We start from the raw sequence: 27,903 nt of genomic DNA, 5'->3' as shown, positions 1-27,903 counted from the left end.
TTGATTCAATTTTGGTGAAGATCCGAAACCGGATCAGAGAATTTTTAAAGTGATTCTTCACCATTGAGTGATGGGGCCAAAACAATATATCGCAGGATATCTCTAAAAGTTGTGGACTGATTCAGACGAAATTTGGTGGATTTGATGGGTTGGTGACAACAAGAAGCCGATTAGATTTTGGAGATCCAGATCCGGTTATCACTGGGGTACAAAATGTAAACTGGTCAGCCTGGCGGAGGTTTGTGCTCTACCGAGTACTGTTCTAGTTTAAACCTGTTTTAAACCATATTGCATTTTACCAAATCAATCCTCCAGTGTACTCAACCTTTTTAGTTGTATATCATTCATTACTGCACACGAATTGCACTGATGCTGCTCTTGCATGAGCCTTAGTTGCATTTCACATGACATTTTACTTGTGACTTCACAACGAAAACACATTAAAATATAAAACCATTTAAAAGTCAATTCACTCAACATCTTTATTTGATTCAGAAGGTGCATTTTCCTCTTTCGGTGATTCTGAATCTTCAAACTTTTTTGTCATCTTCTTCTCGGTCTTCTCAAAAATGGCAATCAGATTATTGAAGACGCCAGCAAGCCAGGCCATACCGAACAAGATCCAAAACCCCACCATGCTGCGGTAAACCTGAATGTAGGTTTTGTCTGGGTTCGACCCTAAGGAGAGATTGCGGGGTTTGAACCCCAGAAAACAAATATTAGGGTGCATACATACACGAATGATGACATTATTTTATCCAGTCAAAATATACATTTAAAACATATTGACAATGAAACTTCAACATTGGATGGATGTGAAAGGGGGTTGGATGGGGGTTGGGAGAGAGGTGGGGTTTAAGAATTTGGACACAGAAAGACATATTTGCCCCAAATAGTTGCAACAGGTCCAGGCGACATGAGCGTACGTATCCTAAAAATATGCTCTGCCGCTCTTGCACATCATTGTTCTGTTCTGTTCAGCCTATCATTTGCTCTCGGTCACCTCCCTTATACTGGGAAGTTAGGCAAGATCACTGCAATAAACAGCTCGGTTCAAAAACACCCCGGACAGCTCAGTGCAAACGCAGATATTGTTAACTACAGGCCTATTAGCTTAGTTACAATGAATTATAAGTAAAGTCATGGAATCCATGATCAAAGTTGATGTAAGACCATCATTTAGGATTCAGACCTGGTCATTCCACCATGGACATACCGCTTCTGCTCTCCCAAAAATGGATGAAAGTCCTCAATCTCAGACATGAGATTTGCTGTGTTTGAGCTACCTCTTCTCATGGATCGCTGACTTGCTCTAGTCTTGTAGTCAGCGCATGGCTCATAACAGGATCCTCTCATCTCCACTCCCCGTCGAGGCTGGATGGCTCCAAAACAGTGTCTTGGGCCCACTCCTATTCCTAATCTTCCTCAACGATATTTCCGATTCTCAGGAAAATCCTACTTATCTCTTTGCTCATGACTTCACCCTCTGCTGTCACATCTTTCATCCTTCCTACAGGCATGCGGCAGCCTCTTCTCTCTCTTAGGACCTTTCTAGAACCAGGAGCTGGTCCAACACTTTTCGAGAATGTCTTTCAATCCTCAGAAATCCCACACTATCACTCTGTCTCTCCGAAAGGACCGTCTGGCATCCCCCATATACTTCCTTAAAAACCCTCTCAAAGAAGTTCGGTCACTCACAATTTTGGGTCTCAACATCAGCCATGATCTTTCTTGGGCAAGCCATATATCCATATTAGCCTCCAAAGCAAGCCGTTCACTGGACATCCTTCATTATGCAATGTCTTTCCTTGGTAAATCTTAACTTTTATCAGCTTACAAGGCCTTCATCTGCAGCCCGATGGAGTACTTCCCTCCCGTTTTGGTTGTCATCCCTGCCTCACACATGGCGCTTATTGATGCCGTGAAAACCAAGCCCTCAAAATCATTGAAATCTCCCATGATAAAGCTGAGTCTGGACCTGTCACTCTCATATCACAGATAGGTCAGTGGACTCTCAGTCTTCAATGGTTCCTTTCTGGTCTTGCACCATCTCTCCTTTCTTTTCACTGTCCACCGCAAGTTCCAGCAGGGTGGACGCAGCCTGCGAGTAACCCACTTCTGAAGAAACTCTCAAAATCCAGGCTCTCTGGTCACCTACACTTATTTGGTCCTCTTTTCTCTCGCCTATAAAATTACCAACTTCCTAAGTCTCTTCAATCCGTTAATTCCATTCAGGAATTCAAGATGGCTGATCACTACCACCGCAGGTCACCCCCCCCCCCCATCCACAGTCATGATCTTTTCTCCCCTCATTTAACCCTCTCCAAGCTCACCCCTTAGTTTCCAGGTTTATTGTGTTTTCTCCCCTTCTCCTTCACCCACTTTTTACTTTTTTGTTCCATTCCTGTTTCATCCCTGGGTTTTCCTTTACTCGTTTTGCTGTGTTTGAGCTTGTCTAGCTTGTATCGCCCCTGGGTGGATAAATTAAAGTTGATTTTTATATTAATGAAACATGGTCAGTCACAAAGACCCCTCACAGAATAATATTCAATAACCACAATTTATGATCAAGGTGTTGCTCACTTACCGGCCACATAGTCACCAAAGCCAATTGTGCTGAGGGTCACAAAGGAATAATAAACACTCTCGCCGTACGTCCAACCCTCAACAGCCGCAAAGATGATCGAGGGGATGAAGAAGAATAGGATAAATCCAGAAACAAAAAAAAGCACTGCTGTGATGATTTTCACTGTCCGCTGTCACACAAGGGAGGAAGACATCACAGTGTTGAGGAAAAGGTGAATGTTGGAGAATGACGCAGAATGGATGGTTTCTGAGAAAGAGGACAATATTTCAGGCCAGCAACCCAGAACAGCATTGGATGAAAATCACAAGCTCTTGCTAAAGTTCATGTCAACAGCAGTCTTGGTTGATGATTAACAGTTGAACTTATGTGAAAGTTTGCTTAGAATTATCAAAATCAAATCAAAAACATAAGAAAAAGTCACACAAAAGTGATCTGAGGCCTGCAGGCACTGTGATCAAGAAAACTCTGCATTCATCAATAAATGTTTAAGCAATGATTTATGAAGACTAAAGGAATAATCTTTGTTGAAGCCTTTGTCACAGCAGTTATATCACAGTTGCACGGTTATATCAGAACGAGCTTATTCGTCACACGGTCACGGATTGGTTAACCCAAATATGGGTCCGCTCAAAAATTATGTAATGCTATTCTTTTTTAGGGAGGCGCATAAACGTGTGTGCTGACGGGCTTGATTAAACCTTACGAATATTTTTTATTTGACATATGATTCCATTTTGGGGTCTTTCATCATGACTAACATTCAACCCAAACAAAGCCAATGGAAATCTGACACAACAAACCCAGGCAGTATGTATAATCAGCAGAGGCCTACTGCAGGCCTGATTTCTTAGCCCCACCAGAAAACTAAGATGGCGGCCATATTATTTCAGCTCGTGCCACGGTGGGTGGAGTCAAGCGACAAATGTGGGTGGCGTCTGGCAGTTGTCCGACCAATGGGTGCACATTTCAAAAATAGACTCCCAACAAGAACCCCAAAAACAGCAAGAACAACCATGCGGAGCCCTTGGAGACCTGAGACACGTCGCATGTTAAGATTTTGAATGATCGTTCAGGATGCCAATCACATTTGCATTTCTCATTTTCAAATGCAGAACTTTACCATAGAGTTGAGACAGTCTTCGCAGTTATATAGCTCTGTGAATTACAGATTTGCCGCTGAACATGAACTACACCTGCTTTCACAATTCCCTTTTTGCTTTGACAATGCACATCATTCAACAGAACAGCTTGTCCTGGATCTGCTGTCCATCCATTTCTGTATTCATCCAGACCAATTAGATGACTCGGGGGTCTGATTGTGTTGTTCTAATGTTTGATTTCTGCCTGATAGTTAGCTCTCATGGACGACAATGCGGAGAATCTCATGGAAGTGGCAGAATCTAATCAAAGTATGAATGAAGGCAGAACGTTTTCTTAAGGACTTCATTAACATCAGTGAAATGGTCTTGGACATAAAGAATGAAGGCAATTCCTTCAAGTGTAATTGAAAGAGACTTGGAAATTTCACAATACTGAGCAATAAGGCTAAAAGATATCCTGGTATAATGTGCTATTTACCCACAAGTTCAAAAGCTTTCTTTTAACCTTTCACGCTCAAATAAAGAAAAGCACTCTTCGAATCATACCTTATAAATGTGTGCAAACCGACCATAGGTTGCTAACATTTGTTTTCATGATGCGTTTTTATCAAATAAAAGTTAATAAAGACATGTCAGACACAATGGGAAGCAAAGCAAAGCCTTTTGTCAGACCAAGAGTGTCACCTAACCCTCTTGCTCCAACAAGAACCACCTTTAGAGGCCGTTTTTCCCTGCAGAGCAGGGGTTGCCCTTTTTTGGGCACCGTGGTCCCCTTTTTGAAGCAATGTTTTATGGCCGAATGCCCTTCCTGCCGCCAACCCTGTTATTCACCTCTTCCGACACACAGGGAATTACCAGTGAACTGGTCCTCAATTTGCGAACCTCGGAAGGATGACAGGCTGAGTCAACCCCCCTGTAGTCCAGTCAAAATGTGAATGGACCCGCCACTAATTGCAAGAGAAACGAAGTCATACTTTTCTGAGACCTTGATGTCTACTAAATACCTGCCCAAAATTATACTTAAATATATTGAGTGGAACATGGTTTTTCAGGTCCTTTCTGATTTGGGAACTTTTCGGACTACCGCAATGTTTGGAAATTAATTATATGACAATATCACTCTTAATAATACACCAAATCAACTCTAAATTATTTATTTTACCATGTTTGAATACACTACCACAACTATTTGTACCAAATGTCCTTCTGTCCGTTCACAATATTTAACACGTCACTTCGTCTCTTCCATGGTCACTATCATCAGCATCCTCGAAAACGTCCACTGATTCGTCTGCATTTGCACAAATACCTCTGCACTCCCTACATGCAAATGTGCAAGGCAGCCCAAGTTTCCGACAACCACAACGTTTATCACTGCAACCACCCTTGCAAGAACACCTAACCAGCTTTAGGAGATAGTCTGGTGCTGCAGCGAGGTCAGAATGCATAGGGATCATCCTGGTGTCCATGATCCTCCATCCCCAGTCAAGCGGGTTGAGTTTGTGTCCTTTCCACTCCTGAACCTGTTGGAATACCCGTAGGCTGTGATATTTGGAAGCTGAGCTCGTGGGCGGAAGTACCCGTGGGTGCAACGATGTTTTGTTTGTTGTCACCTTAGCATGAAATTTTGCTACCCTCAATTCGTTCAAATTGTCTGATGGTTTGCCTCCGTACACACAAACCATTGCTCTGTCTCCTGCAGCAATGACCTCATCCTGTGTTGACTCTTTATTGCCGAAAATTAGGGCCTCTTGCTGGAACATTTCATTGTCCTTGAACAGTTTGAGTCCAGTGCCTTTGCCGATCCCAAAGACCCTTGATGTCGTGTCGCATCCCAGGTACGCATGGATGAAGAGAATGTTTTCACAGACAGTATCACCCAGAGCCTCTCTGACTTTGCCAATGTCCAAGTATTGTCTTGGATTCAATGAACCCTTTTTCGGCTCCGACATTAAGTAGAGAGTGTGCGCAGTATTCTTACGAAAATAGTAGCACAGTAGTATCAACAAGTCAGTGTCTTTGCCAACAAGAACAGTGTTGGATTTTGAAGAGCTACAAACTGCAGTTGTTGCTATGAGTAGGTCCGCATCCCCACTCGCATGAAGCACTTCACAATGAGATTCTTCCAGTTTCTTACCAAGAATGTCTATGAATTGTTGCTTGTTCTCCTTGTTCCGAAGAAACTCTTCCTTCTTGACAGAAAGCGTCATGGTTTGAGAAAAAGATACCTTCACTGATGGTCGCTCACCCCTTTTCTGATGGGCACAGTCTTTCGTTGAGAGACCTTCACGATAGCCATCAAACACGACGATAGCATGCCCGTAATGCCTACTAACATATTTCAGGTAGCGGTCAAGAATATCCTTGTACTGTTCACCTGACTGCCACGGTATGCGCTGCAATAGGGCACCGCCATCGAGTACGTATTGTATATCGGATGGTTGTGCAGTATCGGCAGCTGCCAAGGATTTGATTGCTGAGGCTAACGCTGGCTTATTGGCGGACAGCAAGGCATATTTGGTCTCGAACAAAGATGGAGGATATGTGCATAACTCACAAAGGAGTGCTTTGGATAAGTCTCCTACTTCAGTGCCAGCGATCACAAGTGTCTGGAAGAGTAAATGAGGGTCGATATTGATGTTTCCGTCTGGTGTCTTCATTGCAGACTCTGAGTCCATAGTTATGGCTTGACCCTTCTTCTTGAAGCTGTATTCAAGCACATGTTTACCACTCATCTGGCCCAAGAGCCTTTCTCCCACAGTTTTCGCCTCATCAACATTCACCGTTGTCTGGGCAACTATACCAGTGAAAATGTTGTGAAGAGTATCGTCGTCTTGAAAGGGATCCCTCTCATGAAGAAACTCAAGCATTTTCTGGGTATCAGCTACATCATTCTTCTGTCTAGACTTTGATAGATCCTTGTGCTGTTCACTTGTCACATACATCACATCAGTGAGGTGTTGGAGGGCGTTGTTCACCTCTGCAAAGAAAGGACTAGCCATGACCCAGACTGAGCGTTGTGTCTCTGTCATCCCTCGTCCCCTGGTCAGACCACCTGATGTCTTCAGACTTCTCATAAGTACTTGTTCGATGACTAAATCTGTAGACAGACCAGCCCAGTATCTGTCGCCCCGTCGGACAACTTGGAATCCTTGGATAAATTTCTGATGTACTTCTGGATGGTCCTTTGGTAACTCGGTCATCAGTTGCAGATATATGTGCAGGCACTTTGTGTAGTGTCTGTGTCCGGAAGCTGCAAGATATGGAAGCATGGCGCGCAGGATATGCAAGTGAAGCATGCAATCCCCTGTTCTTTCAGATTTCAGAAAAAAACGGATAATGTCCACAATTTCCATGTATTGTAACCACAGTCTCGCTGTCCGTTGATGCCTTATTGTATCAATCACCTGATTGATTTTGTCTCCAATGACCTCCATCACCTTCGATGACTCGATGTCTGACATTGCTTGGTCACCCGACATCAGACCGTCAAACAAGTCGCCTGCATCATTGAGCTCTGCTGGAACTGTACGCTCGCTGTCTCCATCACTTGGGAGGTTCATCTGAAATACCTTCGAAGCAAGTTTTGCATTGAGTGCTGCATCAACGAGTAGATGTCCACGTATAGCTCTAGACACGGCTTTGCCACTCATCATGTGGGTTGTAGTGTTGCTGGCATATGCAACTTCCAGAAGCTCTTTGAGTCCAGTACCAGACATCAGGTGGCTAATACACCCAAGAAAACTCATGAGTGTATGGAATCCTCCTAGTCTTAGAACAATCGAGTGAAGTTTGCTGTCCGCTGGCTCGCTCTTGACTATGATGAGAGCTTTCCACCAAAGTGGCTGATCAAATGTCAGTATCGGGGTTACACCATATCTCTGCGCATGTTCACAAACGAAATGCAGTGTGGAGTTGATGCAGTCCAAGTCACTTGGACTGAGATCAATCATGGGCAGAAACATTATTGATGCCTCACCCAGATGTTCTCCCTTGTGTACCATCTGCATCATTCCTGTCCAAGAGGGCCGAGGTGATCGAACAGTAAGCGAAACCTTCCAGAGGAGGTCAACATTTGAGCTGATTTGTCTCAAGTCGGTACAGGCTGGAAGCTTCTCCTAGAGAAAGGACTGCATTCCTCCACATGCTGATGTGAAAGGTCGTATATTGATTCGCCCCACTTGTGCGATGTCCTCTGCCGAGACAGCTCTACGGGCAATCTGAAAATAAAGTATGATCCACTCATTATAATTGAGTATAATTTTATGTATTTGTTCAGAGGATCGACAGGTTTCAGAAAAATATCATTTTTTTTTCTCTTGCAATTAGTGGTGGGTTAGGGGTAAAAGTTCGCTAGAATGACTGGACTACTGGTGTTAATTCAGCGATCGCCCGGGATTCGAACCCAGGATCCTAGGATCCCAAGCCGGCACCCCAACCGCTAAGGCAACACCAGGCTAACCCTCTTGCTCCAACGAAGGGATCATTTATTTCACCTTTATTTAAATGTCAGCTTTATTTTGCCTCCCACGATGGTTGAAAGATACCTTCGTTAACTCTTAGTTGATAAAACATATCGTTCGATCTGTCTGCAGACACAGACCTACACTCGCCTCGACAAAGCCGACCACTCGTCCATTTATTTGCCTCGGTTTGGAAACGTTCTGGAGATCCAATATATGCACATCATGTCCATCTCTGTTGAGGGTAAGAAGAAAATGTCAATATGCAGAATTCCAATCATGATATTGTTGTGTGATGTATTCATCTCAAGAGCGCAGGAGTGTCGTGTCAGCCTCCTTCTGATCGCAACACCATTTGGGAATAAATGATGTAACGACCTTAGGACAAAGATCATAATGATGAGATTGCACCAAATGATGAAAATGAAACAAAGTGACACTGATTGATGTGATCGCAGCTTCTCGTGTGGTGGAATTGGATTGATTGTGTCAGGTGGTTTGCTTCGGTATCGAGGATATTTGATCAGAATCCCGCTCCCGTATCAGCATATCTTTGCATGTCACAACTTCACCTATTTGGTGATAATAATATCATGTATCGTTTCACTTTTTATCATTGTTACTTCATGCTGTTACAGCCAAGACTCCATGATATAGATCGAGTCGGCAATGGCAAGATTTAATTTATTTATTTATTCGATCACAATGCCATGAAAAATAGATGAACACTCGGGAGAGCACAAGGTCTCACCTCCTGCGCTCATTCTGAACAAAACTACCATTGCTAACTGAACACGCGACGATGATGACCAACTGCTATTATGGCCCATGTACCCGTATCATCCATGCACCCTATTTATGATCGTAAAGGTAAATTTCATCCATAAAATAAAACTTTTGTCGCAACGACCCGGTGCTGGTTGCTGTTTTGCATGCTTGTCCTGGTTATTTTCCGAAAATGTCCAAATCCTTAATGAATGAATGAATCTTGAATCCCTTGCAATGGCACTGCGCATTCCACACACCGACAGTGGGTCAAATGGCATTTGTGACGAATTGAAAAGCAGACGGGTTGATTCGACCATGTTGGCAACCATTGTGGCCTTCATGGCTGCTTCGGCCTGTGCTTATCAACGGGATGCACGTTTGTCTACAAATGCGATACTTGCTGATGGAAGTAACAAACCACACTGAGGTTACTCACATGACATGTCATGTCATATTGCCATGATGCTCACAGAATGACAAAACCTGAGTATGATTTGAATCTTGAATGAGGATTTCCCTGACCTCTCTGTTCAGATTTGTGATTATGGATTAATAGTTCTAAAGCATACTAAGTGAAATGGTGTTGTTACGACTACCAGGCTGCACATGTGCTGTATTTAATTACAATGGACAAGAATACACAAAGGTTTCGCAAAGCTGACGACTCACTAACAAAAGTCTAATAATGAGCCCAAAAATGCTGACGATGCATCCATAAAATCAAGACCTTCAATGCATCCATTATAGGATGACAATGCATCCACAAGAGGATTAAAATGCATCCAAAATAGGTTTACAATGCATCCACAAGAGGATTGCAATGCATCCAAAATAGGATTACAATGCATCCAAAATAGGATTACAATGCATCCACAAGAGGATTGCAATGCATCCAGAAGAGGCTTACAATGCATCCAGAAGAGGATTAGAATGCATCCAAAATAGGATTACAATGCATCCAGAAGAGGATTACAATGCATCCAGAAGAGGATTAGAATGCATCCAAAATAGGATTACAATGCATCCAGAAGAGGATTACAATGCATCCACAAGAGGATTACAATGCATCCAGAAGAGGATTACAATGCATCCAGAAGAGGATTAAAATGCATCCAAAATAGGATTACGATGCATCCACAAGAGGATTAAAATGCATCCAAAATAGGATTACAATGCATCCAGAAGAGGATTACAATGCATCCAGAAGAGGATTAGAATGCATCCAGAAGAGGATTACAATGCATCCAGAAGAGGATTACAATGCATCCACAAGAGGATTACAATGCATCCACAAGAGGATTACAATGCATCCACAAGACGATTAGAATGCATCCAGAAGAGGATTACAATGCATCCAGAAGAGGATTACAATGCATCCAGAAGAGGATTACAATGCATCCACAAGAGGATTACAATGCATCCACAAGAGGATTACAATGCATCCACAAGAGGATTACAATGCATCCACAAGAGGATTGCAATGCATCCAAAATAGGATTACAATGCATCCAAAATAGGATTACGATGCATCCACAAGAGGATTGCAATGCATCCAAAATAGGTTTACAATGCATCCATTATAGGATGACAATGCATCCAGAAGAGGATTACAATGCATCCACAAGAGGATTACAATGCATCCAAAATAGGATTACAATGCATCCAAAATAGGATTACAATGCATCCACAAGAGGATTACAATGCATCCATTATAGGATGACAATGCATCCACAAGAGGATTGCAATGCATCCAAAATAGGATTACAATGCATCCAGAAGAGGATTACAATGCATCCACAAGAGGATTACAATGCATCCACAAGAGGATTACAATGCATCCACAAGAGGATTGCAATGCATCCAAAATAGGATTACAATGCATCCAAAATAGGATTACAATGCATCCAAAATAGGATTACAATGCATCCAAAATAGGATTACAATGCATCCAAAATAGGATTACAATGCATCAAAAATAGGATTACAATGCATCCAAAATAGGATTACGATGCATCCACAAGAGGATTGCAATGCATCCATTATAGGATGACAATGCATCCAGAAGAGGATTAAAATGCATCCAAAATAGGATTACAATGCATCCACAAGAGGATTGTAATGCATCCAAAATAGGATTACAATGCATCCAAAATAGGATAACAATGCATCCAAAATAGGATTACGATGCATCCACAAGAGGATTGCAATGCATCCATTATAGGATGACAATGCATCCAGAAGAGGATTAAAATGCATCCAGAAGAGGATTAAAATGCATCCACAAGAGGATTGCAATGCATCCAAAATAGGATTACAATGCATCCAAAATAGGATTACAATGCATCCAAAATAGGATTACAATGCATCCACAAGAGGATCACAATGCATCCACAAGAGGATTGCAATGCATCCAAAATAGGATTACAATGCATCCAAAATAGGATTACAATGCATCCATAATAGGATTACGATGCATCCACAAGAGGATTGCAATGCATCCATTATAGGATTACAATGCATCCACAAGAGGATTACAATGCATCCACAAGAGGATTACAATGCATCCACAAGAGGATTACAATGCATCCACAAGAGGATTACAATGCATCCACAAGAGGATTACAATGCATCCACAAGAGGATTACAATGCATCCAAAATAGGATTACAATGCATCCAAAATAGGATTACAATGCATTCACAAGAGGATTACAATGCATCCACAAGAGGATTACAATGCATCCAAAATAGGATTACAATGCATCCATTATAGGATTACAATGCATCCAAAATAGGATTACAATGCATCCAAAATAGGATTACAATGCATCCAAAATAGGTTTACAATGCATCCACAAGAGGATTACAATGCATCCACAAGAGGATTACAATGCATCCAAAATAGGATTACAATGCATCCATTATAGGATTACAATGCATCCAAAATAGGATTACAATGCATCCAAAATAGGATTACAATGCATCCAAAATAGGTTTACAATGCATCCACAAGAGGATTACAATGCATCCACAAGAGGATTACAATGCATCCAAAATAGGATTACAATGCATTCACAAGAGGATTACAATGCATCCACAAGAGGATTACAATGCATCCAAAATAGGATTACAATGCATCCATTATAGGATTACAATGCATCCAAAATAGGATTACAATGCATCCAAAATAGGATTACAATGCATCCAAAATAGGTTTACAATGCATCCACAAGAGGATTACAATGCATCCACAAGAGGATTACAATGCATCCACAAAAGGATTACAATGCATCCAAAAGAGGATTACAATGCATCCAAAATAGGATTACAATGCATCCAAAATAGGATTACAATGCATCCAAAATAGGATTGCAATGCATCCAAAATAGGATTGCAATGCATCCACAAGAGGATTACAATGCATCCACAAGAGGATTACAATGCATCCACAAGAGGATTACAATGCATCCACAAGAGGATTACAATGCATCCACAAGAGGATTACAATGCATCCAAAATAGGATTACAATGCATCCAAAATAGGATTACAATGCATCCACAAGAGGATTACAATGCATCCACAAGAGGATTACAATGCATCCACAAGAGGATTACAATGCATCCAAAATAGGATTACAATGCATCCAAAATAGGATTACAATGCATCCACAAGAGGATTACAATGCATCCAAAATAGGATTACAATGCATCCAAAATAGGATTACAATGCATCCACAAGAGGATTACAATGCATCCAAAATAGGATTACAATGCATCCACAAGAGGATTACAATGCATCCAAAATAGGATTACAATGCATCCAAAATAGGATTGCAATGCATCCACAAGAGGATTACAATGCATCCAAAATAGGATTACAATGCATCCACAAGAGGATCACAATGCATCCACAAGAGGATTACAATGCATCCAAAATAGGATTACAATGCATCCACAAGAGGATTACAATGCATCCACAAGAGGATTACAATGCATCCACAAGAGGATTACAATGCATCCACAAGAGGATTACAATGCATCCACAAGAGGATTACAATGCATCCACAAGAGGATTACAATGCATCCACAAGAGGATTACAATGCATCCACAAGAGGATTACAATGCATCCACAAGAGGATTACAATGCATCCAAAATAGGATTACAATGCATCCACAAGAGGATTACAATGCATCCAAAATAGGATTACAATGCATCCACAAGAGGATTACAATGCATCCAAAATAGTATTACAATGCATCCACAAGAGGATTACGATGCATCCACAAGAGGATTACAATGCATCCACTATAGGATGACAATGCATCCAAAATAGGCTAACAATGCATCCACAAGAGGATTGCAATGCATCCAAAATAGGTTTACAATGCATCCAAAATAGGATTACAATGCATCCAAAATAGGATTGCAATGCATCCACAAGAGGATTACAATGCATCCAAAATAGGATTACAATGCATCCAAAATAGGATTACAATGCATCCAAAATAGGATTACAATGCATCCAAAATAGGTTTACAATGCATCCAAAATAGGATTACAATGCATCCATAAAATCAAGACTCTCAATGTATCCACAAAAGGAATACCATAGATCCAAGAAAAGACAACAATGCATCCATACAATTAAGCCCGACAATGCTCCGCAATGCTCCTTGCTATTGGCACTCAGACAAAGCCAAGAAAGTTACCTTTTCTCAGCAACCATTCAGAAGGACCGAGCTGTGTGTGTCACATACATCACGGTTCAGTGAAGAGGTACACACGTACACACACACAAACGTTGAAGAATGTTCAAACATCACTTAAGGATTACCTATGAATGAAATGAATGAATGAATGATCGTTTTAAGGCCATTTTCCCCGCTAGAGCGGGGGCTAGCCTTGCGGGCCCCATGACAATCATGGTTCCCTGTTTGAGGCAATGTTTTTATGGCCGGATGCCCTTCCTGACGCCAACCCTTGGTCGCCTCTTACGATGCGCAGGGATACGGTGTACCTATTCTAAGCCGGGGTACACACCGTGATCATTCATCCCAGCAAGCTGGTACTCAATTTGCCGACCTCGGAAGGATGACAGGCTGAGTCAACCCCCCCCCCCCGGCGTTAATTCAGCGATCGACCGGGATTCGAAAGCAGGATCCTAGGATCCCAAGCCGGCACCCTAACCGCTAGGCCAACACCAGGCTTTTATGGATTACCTATGATCCATGTATAATAGCACACCGGTACCAAAAGCTCGAATGTGCCTCATTCCTTGACCGTGCATAAAGAACAGTGAAGGCCTTGAATGTGGATTTAATAACATTGCTTTGAAAGTGTTCACAAGAAATCGAATGTGCAGCATGCTCATTGTGCAATTCAATTACCCATAGCATAGTTTAAAGGAATAAATGTTTAATGGACAAAGGTTCAAAGGTTACCTCCTTTAGATTCTTTCTGTTTAGGACAGTGGACAGCCTGTTGAAAGCATTGCTCAGTTTCACTCCCACGTGGTTCAATGTGATGATGTTGAGAGGAATCCCAAGAAGGGCGAAGAATATGCAAAAGATCCTTCCTCCCACAGTCGAGGGAGACAAATGTCCATAACCTGCAGAGGATCCAAATGAATATTCGGGCAAGCACAAGGTAGTCAAGGTATCCTCAAAGCCCTGAATCACGTTTTACATGTATAAGTACCCTGCTTATGAAACGCTGCTATGGTGGCTTGTTCAGTCATATGGAACCATGCAAATAATCTCGATGTTTTAACTCCGCCACCAAAGGTGGACGGATGCTAAGTTTTCACACCTGTCTGTCTGTTTGTCTGACTACAACAACAACAACAAATGCATTTTAAGGCCATTTTCCCTGCAAGAGCGGGGGTTAGCCGCGCTGTGTTTGTCTGACTGTGAGCAGGATATCTGAAAAGTTGTGGATGAAACTTTCTGGACAGTTTGGGTGCGTGACAAGGACAAATTGGTTGAATTTTGGTGAAAATCCGGATCCGGATACGAGACTTAAAAAAAACTTTTAAAAAAAAGCGATTGTTCACCATTGAGAGATGGGGCCAAAACCGACATGTAGCATGATATCTCAAAGAGTTACGGACGGATTCGATCAAAACTTGGTGGACAGAGTGGGTATGTGACAAGGACAAAGTGATTCAATTTTGGTGAAAATCCGGATCTAGATCCAGATATGAGGATATTTTTTAATTTTGAAGTCATTCTTCACCATTGAGACATCGGCACCATTGAGACATCGGGCCAAAAACGATATACAGCACGATATTTCAAAAAGTTGTGGACGAATTATGACGAAACGTGGTGAATGAGTTGCTTAGGTGACAAGAAGAAGCGGATTAGCTTTTGGTTGAGGTCCGAATCCAGATCCGACCTATCAGTGGGATACAAAACATAGACTGTTGAGCTTGGTGGAGGTATGCGCTCCAACGAGTGTCGTTCTCGTCTGCCATGTGATTGTCCTGCCAGCTATCATTGGGCAATTGTCAATCTTTTATTATGACGATCTGATGATCCGGAATGGCGAGTTTAGTTTTCGTGCTCGGGTTCTTTTCGCCGCATTTTGTGCATGTCCGCTCAATGTTTTTGTTGACATGTATCGGAAACATTTTGTGTATTTACATCGTTGTTGTAAATACATTCACTTGAATAAGGCTTTGGGTAGATTTTGTTATTTGTGAACATCTTAACCTCAAGTGAACCCCCCCCCTAAAAAAAATTCTGGATCCGCCCCTGAAGGCGAAGAAGGCCCGTGGTTTTAGTAATTTTGCTGTACAGAGTTGAAGGCCGCCAGTCTGCCACCTTTGGTCAGATTGTAAAACAAAATCTTCTGCATATGTATACTCATGTATTGTCTTTTTGTCAAATTTGAACAAATTCGTTCCATGCATGTCGAGGATTGGGTGGGGACACTTTTAAGTAACGCAATGGCCGCCAATCGGCCATCCTGGATCTGATCTTGAAAGAAAATGGCATGCACATGTAACCTATCATTCATTATCTGTGCCAAGTTTGAACAACATCGGTAAATGCATGTCAACATTGAGGACGTGTTCAACATCGGGGGGTTTTTAAACAAACAAAATGGCCGCTAGTCGGCCATCTTTGATTGTATCACGAAACAAAATGACGTGCATATGGATGACATCATGTATGGTCTCTGTGCCAAGAATTAACAAAATCGGTCCATACATCTCTGATATGGTCGTGGATGCACACACGCATGCACGGACCAATGGACGAATGGACGAGCCCCATTCCATAAGCCCCCATTTTGGACAGTCTAACGGGGGCTAATAACCATGTACCTCATCAAAATGGAACAGTTGAGGGTAGAGAGGGGGAGTGGCTAATGAGGAGTGAAGAGCAAGAATCCCACTTACCAATAGTTGTTATGACTGTGCTAGAGAAGAAGAAGGCACTGTTGAAATCCCAATTGGACGGGCTGGTTTTGTTCCCACTAAGAATGATGCCTTTGTTGCTTGCCTTCAACACAATCTGCATATAAAAGGGAGTCTCGTTGTGTGAATGGATAACACGTCACCATAAAGCTATTGAAAACGTTCTCAACTTATTGTTAAAGCAATAAATGAGGATTTGCAAGACCGAAGCCTGCCCCTGGTAGACACCAGCCATGAATAAGGTCGTTGTCATACTAAAATGTGCAATTCGGTGTCTGTCTGTCTGACAAATAATGGTACATACTGCTTTCTTGGTCATCATTTATCCAATCTCAACCAAACTTGCCAGGGAGACTGAGGGTCACATGACGAAGCTCTGAGCGATTTCATTTGCCCCCATCCGCAAGGGGGATTTCCAACTTGGACTTGAACTCCATGTTAAGATGGATAAATAGCTTATCGTGGAGTTTCGTGGGGCCTACTGCAAGTAAAAAAGATTATAACAACAAACTATTCAGAAAATTCCATCCAACGTTTTTTTTTTTTTAAACAGTTGCTACTGTTGTTTAACACTAGACTGAAAGACATTTGGAGGAAACCCAATGCCCTTGAAACATTCTATGGTTATTGTATTCCCCATAGACTAATGGACTGGAGATGCCTCAACTAGCTAGGCCACAATGATCTTTAGCTAATACAGGTGCTTAAATGAGTCTCTATGCATGAGCGATGTATCCGATGGCCTGTCAGATTTTTCTAGGCATCAGATTATATGTGGACTGCATAGGATTGTTACTCCCGCCAGGGAGTAATGCATTGGATCGTGTCCGTGTGTGTGTGTGTGTGTGTGTGTGTGTGTGTGTGTGTGTGTGTGTGTGTGTGTGTGTGTGTGTGTGTGTGTGTGTGTGTGTGTTCGTGTGTGTGTGTGTTCGTGTGTTTGTAAACAAGATATCTGGAAAAGTTCTGAACGGATTTGGATGAAAGTTGGTGGGATGGTTGCCCTTGGGATAAGGAAGAATTCATTAGTTTTTGGTGAAGCTCAGGATATTATTCCCGATCCAGGAATGTTTTGAAGGATTTTTTTACCATTGGAAGATAGGCTCATTTTCTTTTAACATTATCTTCTATATATTCTATATTTAACATTGTGATATGAAAATAGTTTTCATATTTATTGTAAATGTAGTTTAAACTCGTGGTTATGCGTTAGAGCGGTGTATTTTGTTAGCAGCGTCGTCTTCAATGTTCATTTTTTTTCTTCTAATAAAGACATATTCTGTCATTTTAAAACCACCAAAGTGTGTATTAGTTTTCCCCGTTTCATAAAATCTATCGTTTGATACGTATAATGCTTTAAAACTGTTTTTTTTTTTTTTGTTTTTTTTACCTCAGAAGAGATATCAACATTTAGCTCAGCGAATGTCAATCGCGGTGTCAGTATTTGATGAACTTATGAAGACTTAGTTCCAGATTTGTAAATGGCTGAGGTATATTAACAAACGAATAAAACAGATTTGGCAAAATTCCAACTTTTTAAAAAAGATCGCATATTCACCCAGGGTTGTGAGAGGTTGAAGAAGAAGAAACCTCGCATGGGCTTCCCAGAACAAATAAATAATTCTGGTTCTGGTTCTGCGATTTTCAGGTTTATTACTCCCGCCAGGGAGTACCGCATTCGATCGTGTCCATCCGTGTGTGTGTTCGTGTGTTCGTGAACAAGATATCTGGAAAAGTTCTGAACGGATTTGGATGAAAGTTGGTGGGATGATTGCCCTTGGGATAAGGAAGAATTGATTAGTTTTTGGTGAAGCTCAGGATATTATTCCGGATCCAGGAATTAATATTGGAAATTTTTTTTGGAAAGATTTTTTCTGTTTTCCTGCATTAAAGCTTTTATTCTTATTCTTAAATGATGTTTTTCTCCTCTAACTCCGAGATATATCAAAATAAATTCTCTGACAGTTCGGGCCTACTTTCTTTTTCATTTATTGTTTTGGGGAGAGGGGATGTTAAACAAAACGTGTTATTCCAACGAAACCCACGGCGGGAGTATGCGCTCTACTGAGTGGCGTTGTAGTTGCAAATGCTTTGTATTGTCTCGATGGAAATTAGTTTTACCAAACACAATGGGAATGGCAAACAAGTTTCAAACTTCCTCACAGGGTCAGACAACGTGGCGCCAGCTGTCATATTCTTTACCTTGAAAACCTCCTCTTTAAATCAATATCTTTCCACAACCTATTTATTGAACTCGGTAAAAAAACATTTTATATCTATATCTGAGTATATTTTAAAGGCATAATGTAACGAGATTTCCTGAATCATTATTCGACATTGTACAGGATAAATTCATCATGGGGAAGACCTGGTTCGGTGAGAAACAAAATAATCCGGTCAGGATGCCGGCGATAATTCGCCTCCGCTTCCTCCTCAGCAAACGCCGTAGAATAATTATTTTGCTTTCAATTTTCCCGACAGTTCTGAATGGAATTTATACACAAGCACTCTCTATTTGACCACTAAAGACAAGGATTTAGAATATATGGACATGTTTGTGTTGTATAAAAATGTTTAAACTTTATATATGTAGCACGGTAAATAGTTTAAATTTCTTGTTGTTGTGATGGCGACATAAAAACCCAATTTTACCCAATGCCAGAGATAACTTGCCTACCGAAGACAACTTTTAACTACTTGATGGAAATCATAAAAAATAGACTTCCACACCCCATTCATAATGGTTGTTTAATACTCACCTGAGGAAAATGTGGAGGAAATTGGACGTACAGTTCACACTCGTCCAACGCGGGTCTTCACAATGCGGATTCGTTTATACACGGGAATAAATGTGCAGTTGATATCCCGAACGTGCATAAAACTTGATTATACGCGGGTTTGAATGTGATGCTGTGAGTACGTGATGCACTGAGGTGACGTCCCCCTCCATCTTCTATCTGCAGCGCTGTTCTCAGTCTGCATAGCGCGAAAGCCGAGTGAGCTTCTACCCAGGAGATTTCTTTAACTCGACACTATTTATCGGCAAACATCAACTCCCCATCCTACAAATTGAAATATATTTATTTTAAAAAAAATATGCAAAATGTTTGTCCGTATGTTACGTTCTGCGACCACGTTCCCCTATCCCAATTGATCCCAGAAGGTCTTAAAAGCTTGTGCAACATGGTTTTGTCGAACGCACCGTTTGCCAGGAACCTAACCCCTGCGTTGGACGAGGGTTTACTGCACACACGTGTACCCAAACAAGGAGGTGTATGGGCTAAGAGTCGCTGGTCCGCACACCTACCGAAAGTAAAAATTATTAGAACCACAAATTAATCAGCCAATTCCGTATGATGATGATGGCATAATGATAATGTAATGATGGCATAATAATATCAATGCTATTAAAAAATAGTAATATCTATATAATAATACCGTAAGGACTCGACTTTGTTATCCCTTTTACGCCGCACCCAGTGACCCGATGCCCACGGCACTAATGCATTTTCCATCTACGAACCGCGCTCTTTGTTTATCACGTACAGCCATACTCGAAAAATCTGAATTCGCCGATTTTGGGACCCAAAAGCATCCGATTATCGGCCGATACAACGCCATCTTACGACACTATCGTATTGGCGTCTGCTGGGCGAAGGCGATGCGAGCCGTCCGCTGATTCGACAGTCGAGTGGTGTGATGGGTGGTGTGAACCAAATGGTCTTTTTATTCCCTTGAACATTTTAAATTAGGATATATAAGGAAACGTCTTTATCGTCATTTTAATAAAGTTAAATGGAGTGACGTTGCGATACTCGGGGTGCGTTGCATAAATCCTCGTAACTCAGAGAGGTGTAGCAGGTGGCGAGACGTAAGGAAGCTTTTTTATTCCCTTGAACATTTGAAATTAGGATATATAAGGAAACGTCTTTATCGTCATTTTAATAAAGTTAAATGGAGTGACGTTGCGATACTCGGGGTGCGTTGCATAAATCCTCGTAACTCAGAGAGGTGTAGCAGGTGGCGAGACGTAAGGAAGCTTAAAGATAACGAGCTGAAAACAGACGAACGATATCCCTTCCGTGGATGTTCCACGGGTTTCACGTCTTTATCGTCATTTTAATAAAGTTAAATGGAGTGACGTTGCGATCAGTGAGTTGTATACGAAGAGATAAAAGGATGGCATTGACTTCGAGACGGTACGTGATAGTTGGCTGCGGCTGGCTGATGCCACGTTTTTTTTTTTCTAAGTGCCATGGATGCTGATGGACATAATAAAGGTATCGGCTGATCTCTCATCGTAATATTACCCGATGGAAATGAACTGTTTCTTTGTTTGTCATTTCCTGTGCAATAATGTCAAATTGATGTCAGACATCCTTTTCTATGGACAGCTGCTCTCCTTTTCGATGGCATCGTCTATTGATATGCATGTTCTTCTTTCATATAATTTTACACATTCACAATCAGTATTTCAACTCTTGCAGACATTGGAAAGGAAGTTGACTCACAGGCCAACTCTCTGGCTCAATCACAGGCCGACGCACAGGCGATGTAATTGTGAGTAGCATTTTTGCACAAGTGACAATTGATCTTTCTTCCTAACTCTTACTCGGACAAGCAAATCCCCGATGCCATCCATAATGGTACACTCTATCCATACACCACATCCTCCCTTCCGTGGATGTTCCACGGGTTTCGGCAAGTTAATAATAATAAGGATAATAAAATGGCCGAGTCTAGAGCAACATCGTCTAAGCAAGTGAAAAAATGTATAATTAAGGCGAAAAGGGCTGAACACAAATGGAACTCAACTGTCAACATGCACATGCACGTGACCCCCGCTCCACCCCCACCCCCAACTCCCTCACGAACAACACGGTGGGATCTTTAAGATCCACCAACTAATGCCAGCACACAGGACTCCCAGTTTAACGTCCATCCGAGGGACGGCGCACACATCGATGAATCGCCCTGCATGTGAAACACCAGGATGGCAGTTTATAGCTGGGCCGGGATTCAAACACAGGCTGGACAGCTCAGAGGTGGGCGTGTGTACCTGTAAGGGCTAGGCCATCCTGTCAATGTATCATATTATACACACTACACAGGTTTCATTAATTTTCTGGTGTGCCTTTTTCAGACCTTCTGATCTAGAAACTTCTTCTTTCTGACAATGAATATCTAGTCATGATGAAATTACTTTGGCAAGAGTATTAATAGCTCTCAAGCAAGCTTACCTCTTGAGGTAGTTTCTTAAATACCAGTATAAAGCCACGTGAGCATGCCAAAGTCTGAAACCTGGGCCTCGTGTCAGGTGTGCGTATATTTTATATATTTATTTATTTGACATCCTGCACACGTAAATGAACACTCATTTAACTCTGCGTGTGTTACACATCACGTGCATCGAATTTCACCTCCCTGCGGCTTGTATTTATTGTGATAAAAAAAAACGCTTCTGTACACCGCCCTTGAGGCTCGGTTTGCAAGCCACCATCTGCATTTCCAATTAAAGACATATAATTACTCTTTTATAGAAAAGGTTTTTCGAATTTGTTTTATCCTCAAAAATAGATGGTAGTGAACACACATTTGTGTTAAAAGATTGGCCTTTAGAACCTACCTTTATGAAGGGGGACAGACATGTGTACAAACTGAATATACTGAGCCCAGCTCAGGTAATGATTCTTTGTGGAGTTGAGCAATTTATGCTTGCTGACCGTTCTACCTGCCTACTCACTGATTCGTTGTTTGTTTGACCTGTATGCATTCCTAAACCGCTGGATGTAAGGAGTTAAAAGCTCGTGGTTGTACTTTGCGCGTGCGCAATAAGGTTTTTGGCATTAAAAAAAACATAGCCCCAGGAGTTCATGGCTGGATGGGGCGAATGGGACACTGACACCCTGTGTAAGCATGTATTGTATAACGCTGCTCCCAGTGGGGCGACAAGCCATAATAAATACCCAAATTCTCTGCATGAAAACCTTTAGGAATCATAGAAGTGGGGGAATTAGCATGCTGTAATATGATACTTGGTGGGTTGCTATAAACATGCTTCCTCACAAACCTCAAGCCTCACATTAGGTGGTAAACAATATGTGCGGATATCTTAAATTTAGCAATTGTAGATGTAATAACACCGAGCCTCACAAACCTCAAGCCTCACACTAGGTGGTAAACAATGTGTGTGGATATCTTTAATTTAGCAATTGTAGATGTAGTAACACCCGGCCTCACAAACATCAAGCCTCACACTAGGTGGTAAACAATGTGTGTGGATATCTTTAATTTAGCAATTGTAGAGGTAGTAACACCTAGCCTCACAAACCTCAAGCCTCACACTCGGTGGTAAACAATGTGTGTGGATATCTTTAATTTAGCAATTGTAGATGTAGTAACACCGAGCCTCACAAACCTCAAACCTCACATGAGGTGGTAAACAAGTGTGTGTATATCTTTAATTTAGCATTTGTAGATGTAGTAACACCGAGCCTCACAAACCTCAAACCTCACATTAAGTGGTAAACAATGTGTGTGGATATCTTTAATTTAGCAATTGTAGATGTAGTAACACCGAGCCTCACAAACCTCAAACCTCACATGAGGTGGTAAACAAGTGTGTGTATATCTTTAATTTAGCAATTGTAGATGTAGTAACACCGAGCCTCACAAACCTCAAGCCTCACACTAGGTGGTAAACAATGTGTGTGGATATATTTAATTTAGCAATTGTAGATGTAGTAACACCGAGGCTCACAAACCTCAAGCCTCACACAAGGTGGTAAACAATGTGTGTGGATATCTTTAATTTAGCGATTGTAGATGTAGTAACACCGAGCCTCACAAACATCAAGCCTCACATTAGGTGGTAAACAATGTGTGCAGATATCTTCAATTCAGCAATTGTAGATGTAGTAACACCTTGCCTCACAAATGTGAAGCCTCACACTAGGTGGTAAACAATGTGTGCGGATATCTTCAATTCAGCAATTGTAGAGGTAGTAACACCTATCCTCACAAACCTCAAGCCTCACACTAGGTGGTAAACAATGTGTGCAGATATCTTCAATTCAGCAATTGTAGATGTAGTAACACCTTGCCTCACAAACCTCAAGCCTCACACTAGGTGGTAAACAATGTGTGCAGATATCTTCAATTCAGCAATTGTAGATGTAGTAACACCTATCCTCACAAACCTCAAGCCTCACACTAGGTGGTAAACAATGTGTGCAGATATCTTCAATTCAGCAATTGTAGAGGTAGTAACACCTAGCTTCACAAACATCAAGCCTCACACTCGGTGGTAAACAATGTGCGTGGATATCTTCAATTCAGCAATTGTAGATGTAGTAACACCTTGCCTCACAAACCTCAATCCTCACACTAGGTGGTAAACAATGTGTGCGGATATCTTTAATTTAGCAATTGTAGATGTAGTAACACCCGGCCTCACAAACCTCAAGCCTCACATGAGGTGGTAAACAATGTGTGCGGATATCTTTAATTTAGCAACTGTAGATGTAGTAACACCTAGCCTCACAAACCTCAAACCTCACATAAGGTGGAAAACAATGTGTGCGGATATCTTTAATTTAGCAATTGTAGATGTAGTAACACCTAGCCTCACAAACCTCAAGCCTCACACTAGGTGGTAAACAATGTGTGCGGATATCTTCAATTTAGCAATTGTAGAGGTAGTAACACCTAGCCTCACAAACCTCAAGCCTCACATGAGGTGGTAAACAATGTGTGCGGATATCTTTAATTTAGCAACTGTAGATGTAGTAACACCTAGCCTCACAAACCTCAAACCTCACATTAGGTGGAAAACAATGTGTGCGGATATCTTTAATTTAGCAATTGTAGATGTAGTAACACCTTTCCTCACAAACCTCAAGGCTCACACTTGGTGGTAAACAATGTGTGTGGATATCTTTAATTTAGCAATTGTAGAGGTAGTAACACCTAGCCTCACAAACCTCAAGCCTCACACTCGGTGGTAAACAATGTGTGTGGATATCTTTAATTTAGCAATTGTAGATGTAGTAACACCGAGCCTCACAAACCTCAAACCTCACATGAGGTGGTAAACAAGTGTGTGTATATCTTTAATTTAGCATTTGTAGATGTAGTAACACCGAGCCTCACAAACCTCAAACCTCAAACCTCACATTAAGTGGTAAACAATGTGTGTGGATATCTTTAATTTAGCAATTGTAGATGTAGTAACACCGAGCCTCACAAACCTCAAACCTCACATGAGGTGGTAAACAAGTGTGTGTATATCTTTAATTTAGCAATTGTAGATGTAGTAACACCGAGCCTCACAAACCTCAAACCTCAAACCTCACATTAGGTGGTAAACAATGTGTGTATATCTTTAATTTAACAATTGTAGATGTAGTAACACCGAGCCTCATAAACCTCAAACCTCACACTAGGTGGTAAACAATGTGTGTGGATATCTTTAATTTAGCAATTGTAGATGTAGTAACACCGAGCCTCACAAACCTCAAACCTCAAACCTCACATGAGGTGGTAAACAAGTGTGTGTATAACTTTAATTTAGCAATTGTAGATGTAGTAACACCGAGCCTCATAAACCTCAAACCTCACACTAGGTGGTAAACAATGTGTGTGGATATCTTTAATTTAGCAATTGTAGATGTAGTAACACCAAGCCTCACAAACCTCAAGCCTCACACTAGGTAGTAAACAATGTGTGTGGATATCTTTAATTTAGCGACTGTAGATGTACTAACACCGAGCCTCACAAACCTCAAGCCTCACACTAGGTGGTAAACAATGTGTGTGGATATATTTAATTTAGCAATTGTAGATGCAGTAACACCGAGCCTCACAAGCCTGAAGCCTCACACTAGGTGGTAAACAATGTGTGTGGATATCTTTAATTTAGCAATTGTAGATGTAGTAACACCGAGCCTCACAAACCTCAAGCCTCACACTAGGTGGTAAACAATGTGTGTGGATATCTTTAATTTAGCAATTGTAGATGTAGTAACACCAAGCCTCACAAACCTCAAGCCTCACACTAGGTGGTAAACAATGTGTGCGGATATCTTCAATTTAGCAATTGTAGATGTAGTAACACCTAGCCTCACAAACATCAAGCCTCACACTTCGTGGTAAACAATGTGTGCGTATATCTTTAATTTAGCAATTGTAGATGTAGTAACACCGAGCCTCACAAACCTCAAGCCTCACACTAGGTGGTAAACAATGTGTGCGGATATCTTTAATTTAGCAATTGTAGATGTAGTAACACCAAGCCTCACAAACCTCAAGCCTCACACTAGGTGGTAAACAATGTGTGCGGATATCTTCAATTTAGCAATTGTAGATGTAGTAACACCGAGCCTCACAAACATCAAGCCTCACACTCGGTGGTAAACAATGTGCGTGGATATCATTACAGGGTGTGACCAGAAAGGAAACCGGATCGGCAACAAATATCATCAATATGTCGTCGTGCAGGTTGACACGACTTGATAGCACCAAATGTTGCAGACTTTTAGAAGTTACTAAGACGAGTTCCTTCACAATGAACTTCAAAAGGCGCAGAGGCCATTCAACCGATCAAAGCGGCCTGCACCATTATTACCATCCCATGGTTGCTTGTCCGTGCTCTATCCTTTCCAAATGCCGAGTGTCCAACCAATCAAGCAGCATGCACCATTTTAAAGTCTGTGGAGAGAGTCGGATGTGAGTTGAACTCCCTCCCTCCCCCATTCCGAGCGGACGCCGTAACCATGACGTCACAAAGTCTGGTTTTCCTCCACCAAAGTTTTTCTTTAAGCTTTGAGCCGTTGACCTTTTAACCTTCGTGCTAATTCTCATTGGTTTCTGCGGTTTTGTAGGAAGTTCCCTTCGAAAACAGAGAAGCAGAAACTTGTAGTTATAACGACTAATGTATAATTATATACAAAGGGCGCCCATGCACTGTATCTGGTATTTTGTCCTCTATAGGTTTTATGTTAAGTTTGAAACGAATAGGTACGCGTCGTGACGTAACGCGACGTATATATATACATATATGTATAAAGACGTTACAGTTACAGAACACGTGTCGTGACGTCAAGCGATTCTTCGCCCACACACTGATACAGTCAGTAAGTAAGTACCATGTTGTTTCGAATTCGACCTTTTATATGCTTATCTCAGTATCAGAAAATTCGTATACCTGTACAGTACACCTTGCATGTAGGAGGAGCGTTCAAAAAGTTATACGAACAAGATACGAGAGCACAGTAAATATATAGGGCTATATATATATGTATATGTATATCATGTATCATTACATTAGCGTTCCTTCGGGCGATTGTTGTCCCTTTTCCAAGATCATGTTAAGCGCTCCCCTCGTACTCACACAGCAATGTGGCGACGCGACTGCGCTACTCACCAACACGAAGTGTGCGACGGCCTCGATATCGAGACAGTCGTAGTTCTTGAGGAAGGACAATTCTTCCAGCAGCAGGGCGTTCTGGGTTTCCTCCTCGTTTGTTCTCTCCAGTGCCCGGAAGACCGCGGCGCCCACGACAAGGAAGATGAAGTACAAAACGATCAAAATGAGCGTCCGTGGGATCCGGGAAAGGCAACCCTCGTTGGTCGGAGATGAGCAGCAGTTGCTCATTGTGTCTGCAGTTGCTCAGGATACGCACAGAGATCACGAACTCTTATTTGAGCCTTTCCCAACACGGGGCGGAGGTTTCGGCTGGGTTGGCTCGCGCTTTGTTTAATTTTCTCAAGTCGATTATTCGGCAAACTCACCGCCCAAATTATCAGGGCTTCTCGTGGCAATTCTTAAACCAAAAAAAAACGAAACAAAAAAACCCACGAGCTTCCCTTTACTTTGAATTTCACAACAATAGCATGTGTGATTGTGATGTGTGGGAAAAAATAAATAAATATATATATACATTATATATAAATGGACGTGTATATATTATATATTAGATATATATAGTTACGTTTATGGGGGTAGATGATGAAATACCCTAGCACAGGTGGGACTGGATAGGTATAGGATGGACCATGGACGTGTATATGTTGGAACCCATCTGTGGATCGGTCCCATCGGCCGATGGGTCTGACCCGTTTGCGGATCCGCAGATGGGTCAGACCCATCGCTGAGGGCCTCATAGAATCACACTGAGGGCCTCATAGAATCACATAATGCGTTATTGTGTTTATATAATTGACAATGCCCCGATTACGAAGCCACACCTTCATCTTTAGCTTTGGGGTGATTAAGGCATGCCAGGAATTGCTATATAAACAATGGAGAGCTGAGTCTGCCAGTGCCACCAGCGAAGTAGACCACAAGTAAAAGTACACTAGCGAAGTAGACCAGTAGACCAGCGATGGGTCTGCATTGTCATTTCTCGTGCATCCACAGATGGGTCGCCCATCTGCGGATCCGCAAACGGGTCAGACCCATCGGCCGATGGGACCGATCCACAGATGGGTTCCAACATATATATTATATATATATATATATATAAATGGACGTGTATATATTATATATATATATATATATATATA

The 27,903-nt window shown here is 41.6% G+C and overlaps 2 protein-coding genes across 2 annotated transcripts in view; one reads left to right on the top strand and one right to left on the bottom strand.

Annotated features, from left to right (window-relative positions):
• The window catches only part of LOC137428175 (uncharacterized), a 297,132-nt gene that overhangs the window by 54,556 nt on the left and 214,673 nt on the right, over window positions 1-27,903 (top strand). The window lies entirely within an intron of this gene.
• On the bottom strand, window positions 465-27,055 carry LOC137426445 (potassium channel subfamily K member 16). Its single transcript, XM_068114991.2, has 5 exons — window positions 26,762-27,055; window positions 16,324-16,438; window positions 14,360-14,526; window positions 2,588-2,756; window positions 465-678 (listed from the first exon to the last, which is right to left on the bottom strand). Exons 1-5 carry the CDS (start codon window positions 26,990-26,992, stop codon window positions 470-472), a joined length of 891 nt encoding a protein of 296 aa, XP_067971092.1. The 5' UTR covers window positions 26,993-27,055; the 3' UTR covers window positions 465-469.

Source organism: Myxine glutinosa, chromosome 5 (assembly GCF_964187855.1).
Source record: "Myxine glutinosa chromosome 5, kmMyxGlut1.1, whole genome shotgun sequence".
In the NCBI taxonomy this organism is placed as follows: Eukaryota; Metazoa; Chordata; class Myxini; order Myxiniformes; family Myxinidae; genus Myxine; species Myxine glutinosa.
This window is presented reverse-complemented; position numbering and strand designations above follow the sequence as displayed.

What these genes read in the sequence shown, in the direction of transcription:
- LOC137426445 (XM_068114991.2), bottom strand. Translation starts at nt 26,992, where the DNA reads ATGAGCAACTGCTGCTCATCTCCGACCAACGAGGGTTGCCTTTCCCGG. An exon ending in CACAGTCATAACAACTATTG is followed by an intron (nt 14,527 to 16,323) that starts GTAAGTGGGATT and finishes GATCCTCTGCAG; the next exon opens with GTTATGGACATTTGTCTCCC. An exon ending in ACAGAAAGAATCTAAAGGAG is followed by an intron (nt 2,757 to 14,359) that starts GTAACCTTTGAA and finishes CTTGTGTGACAG; the next exon opens with CGGACAGTGAAAATCATCAC.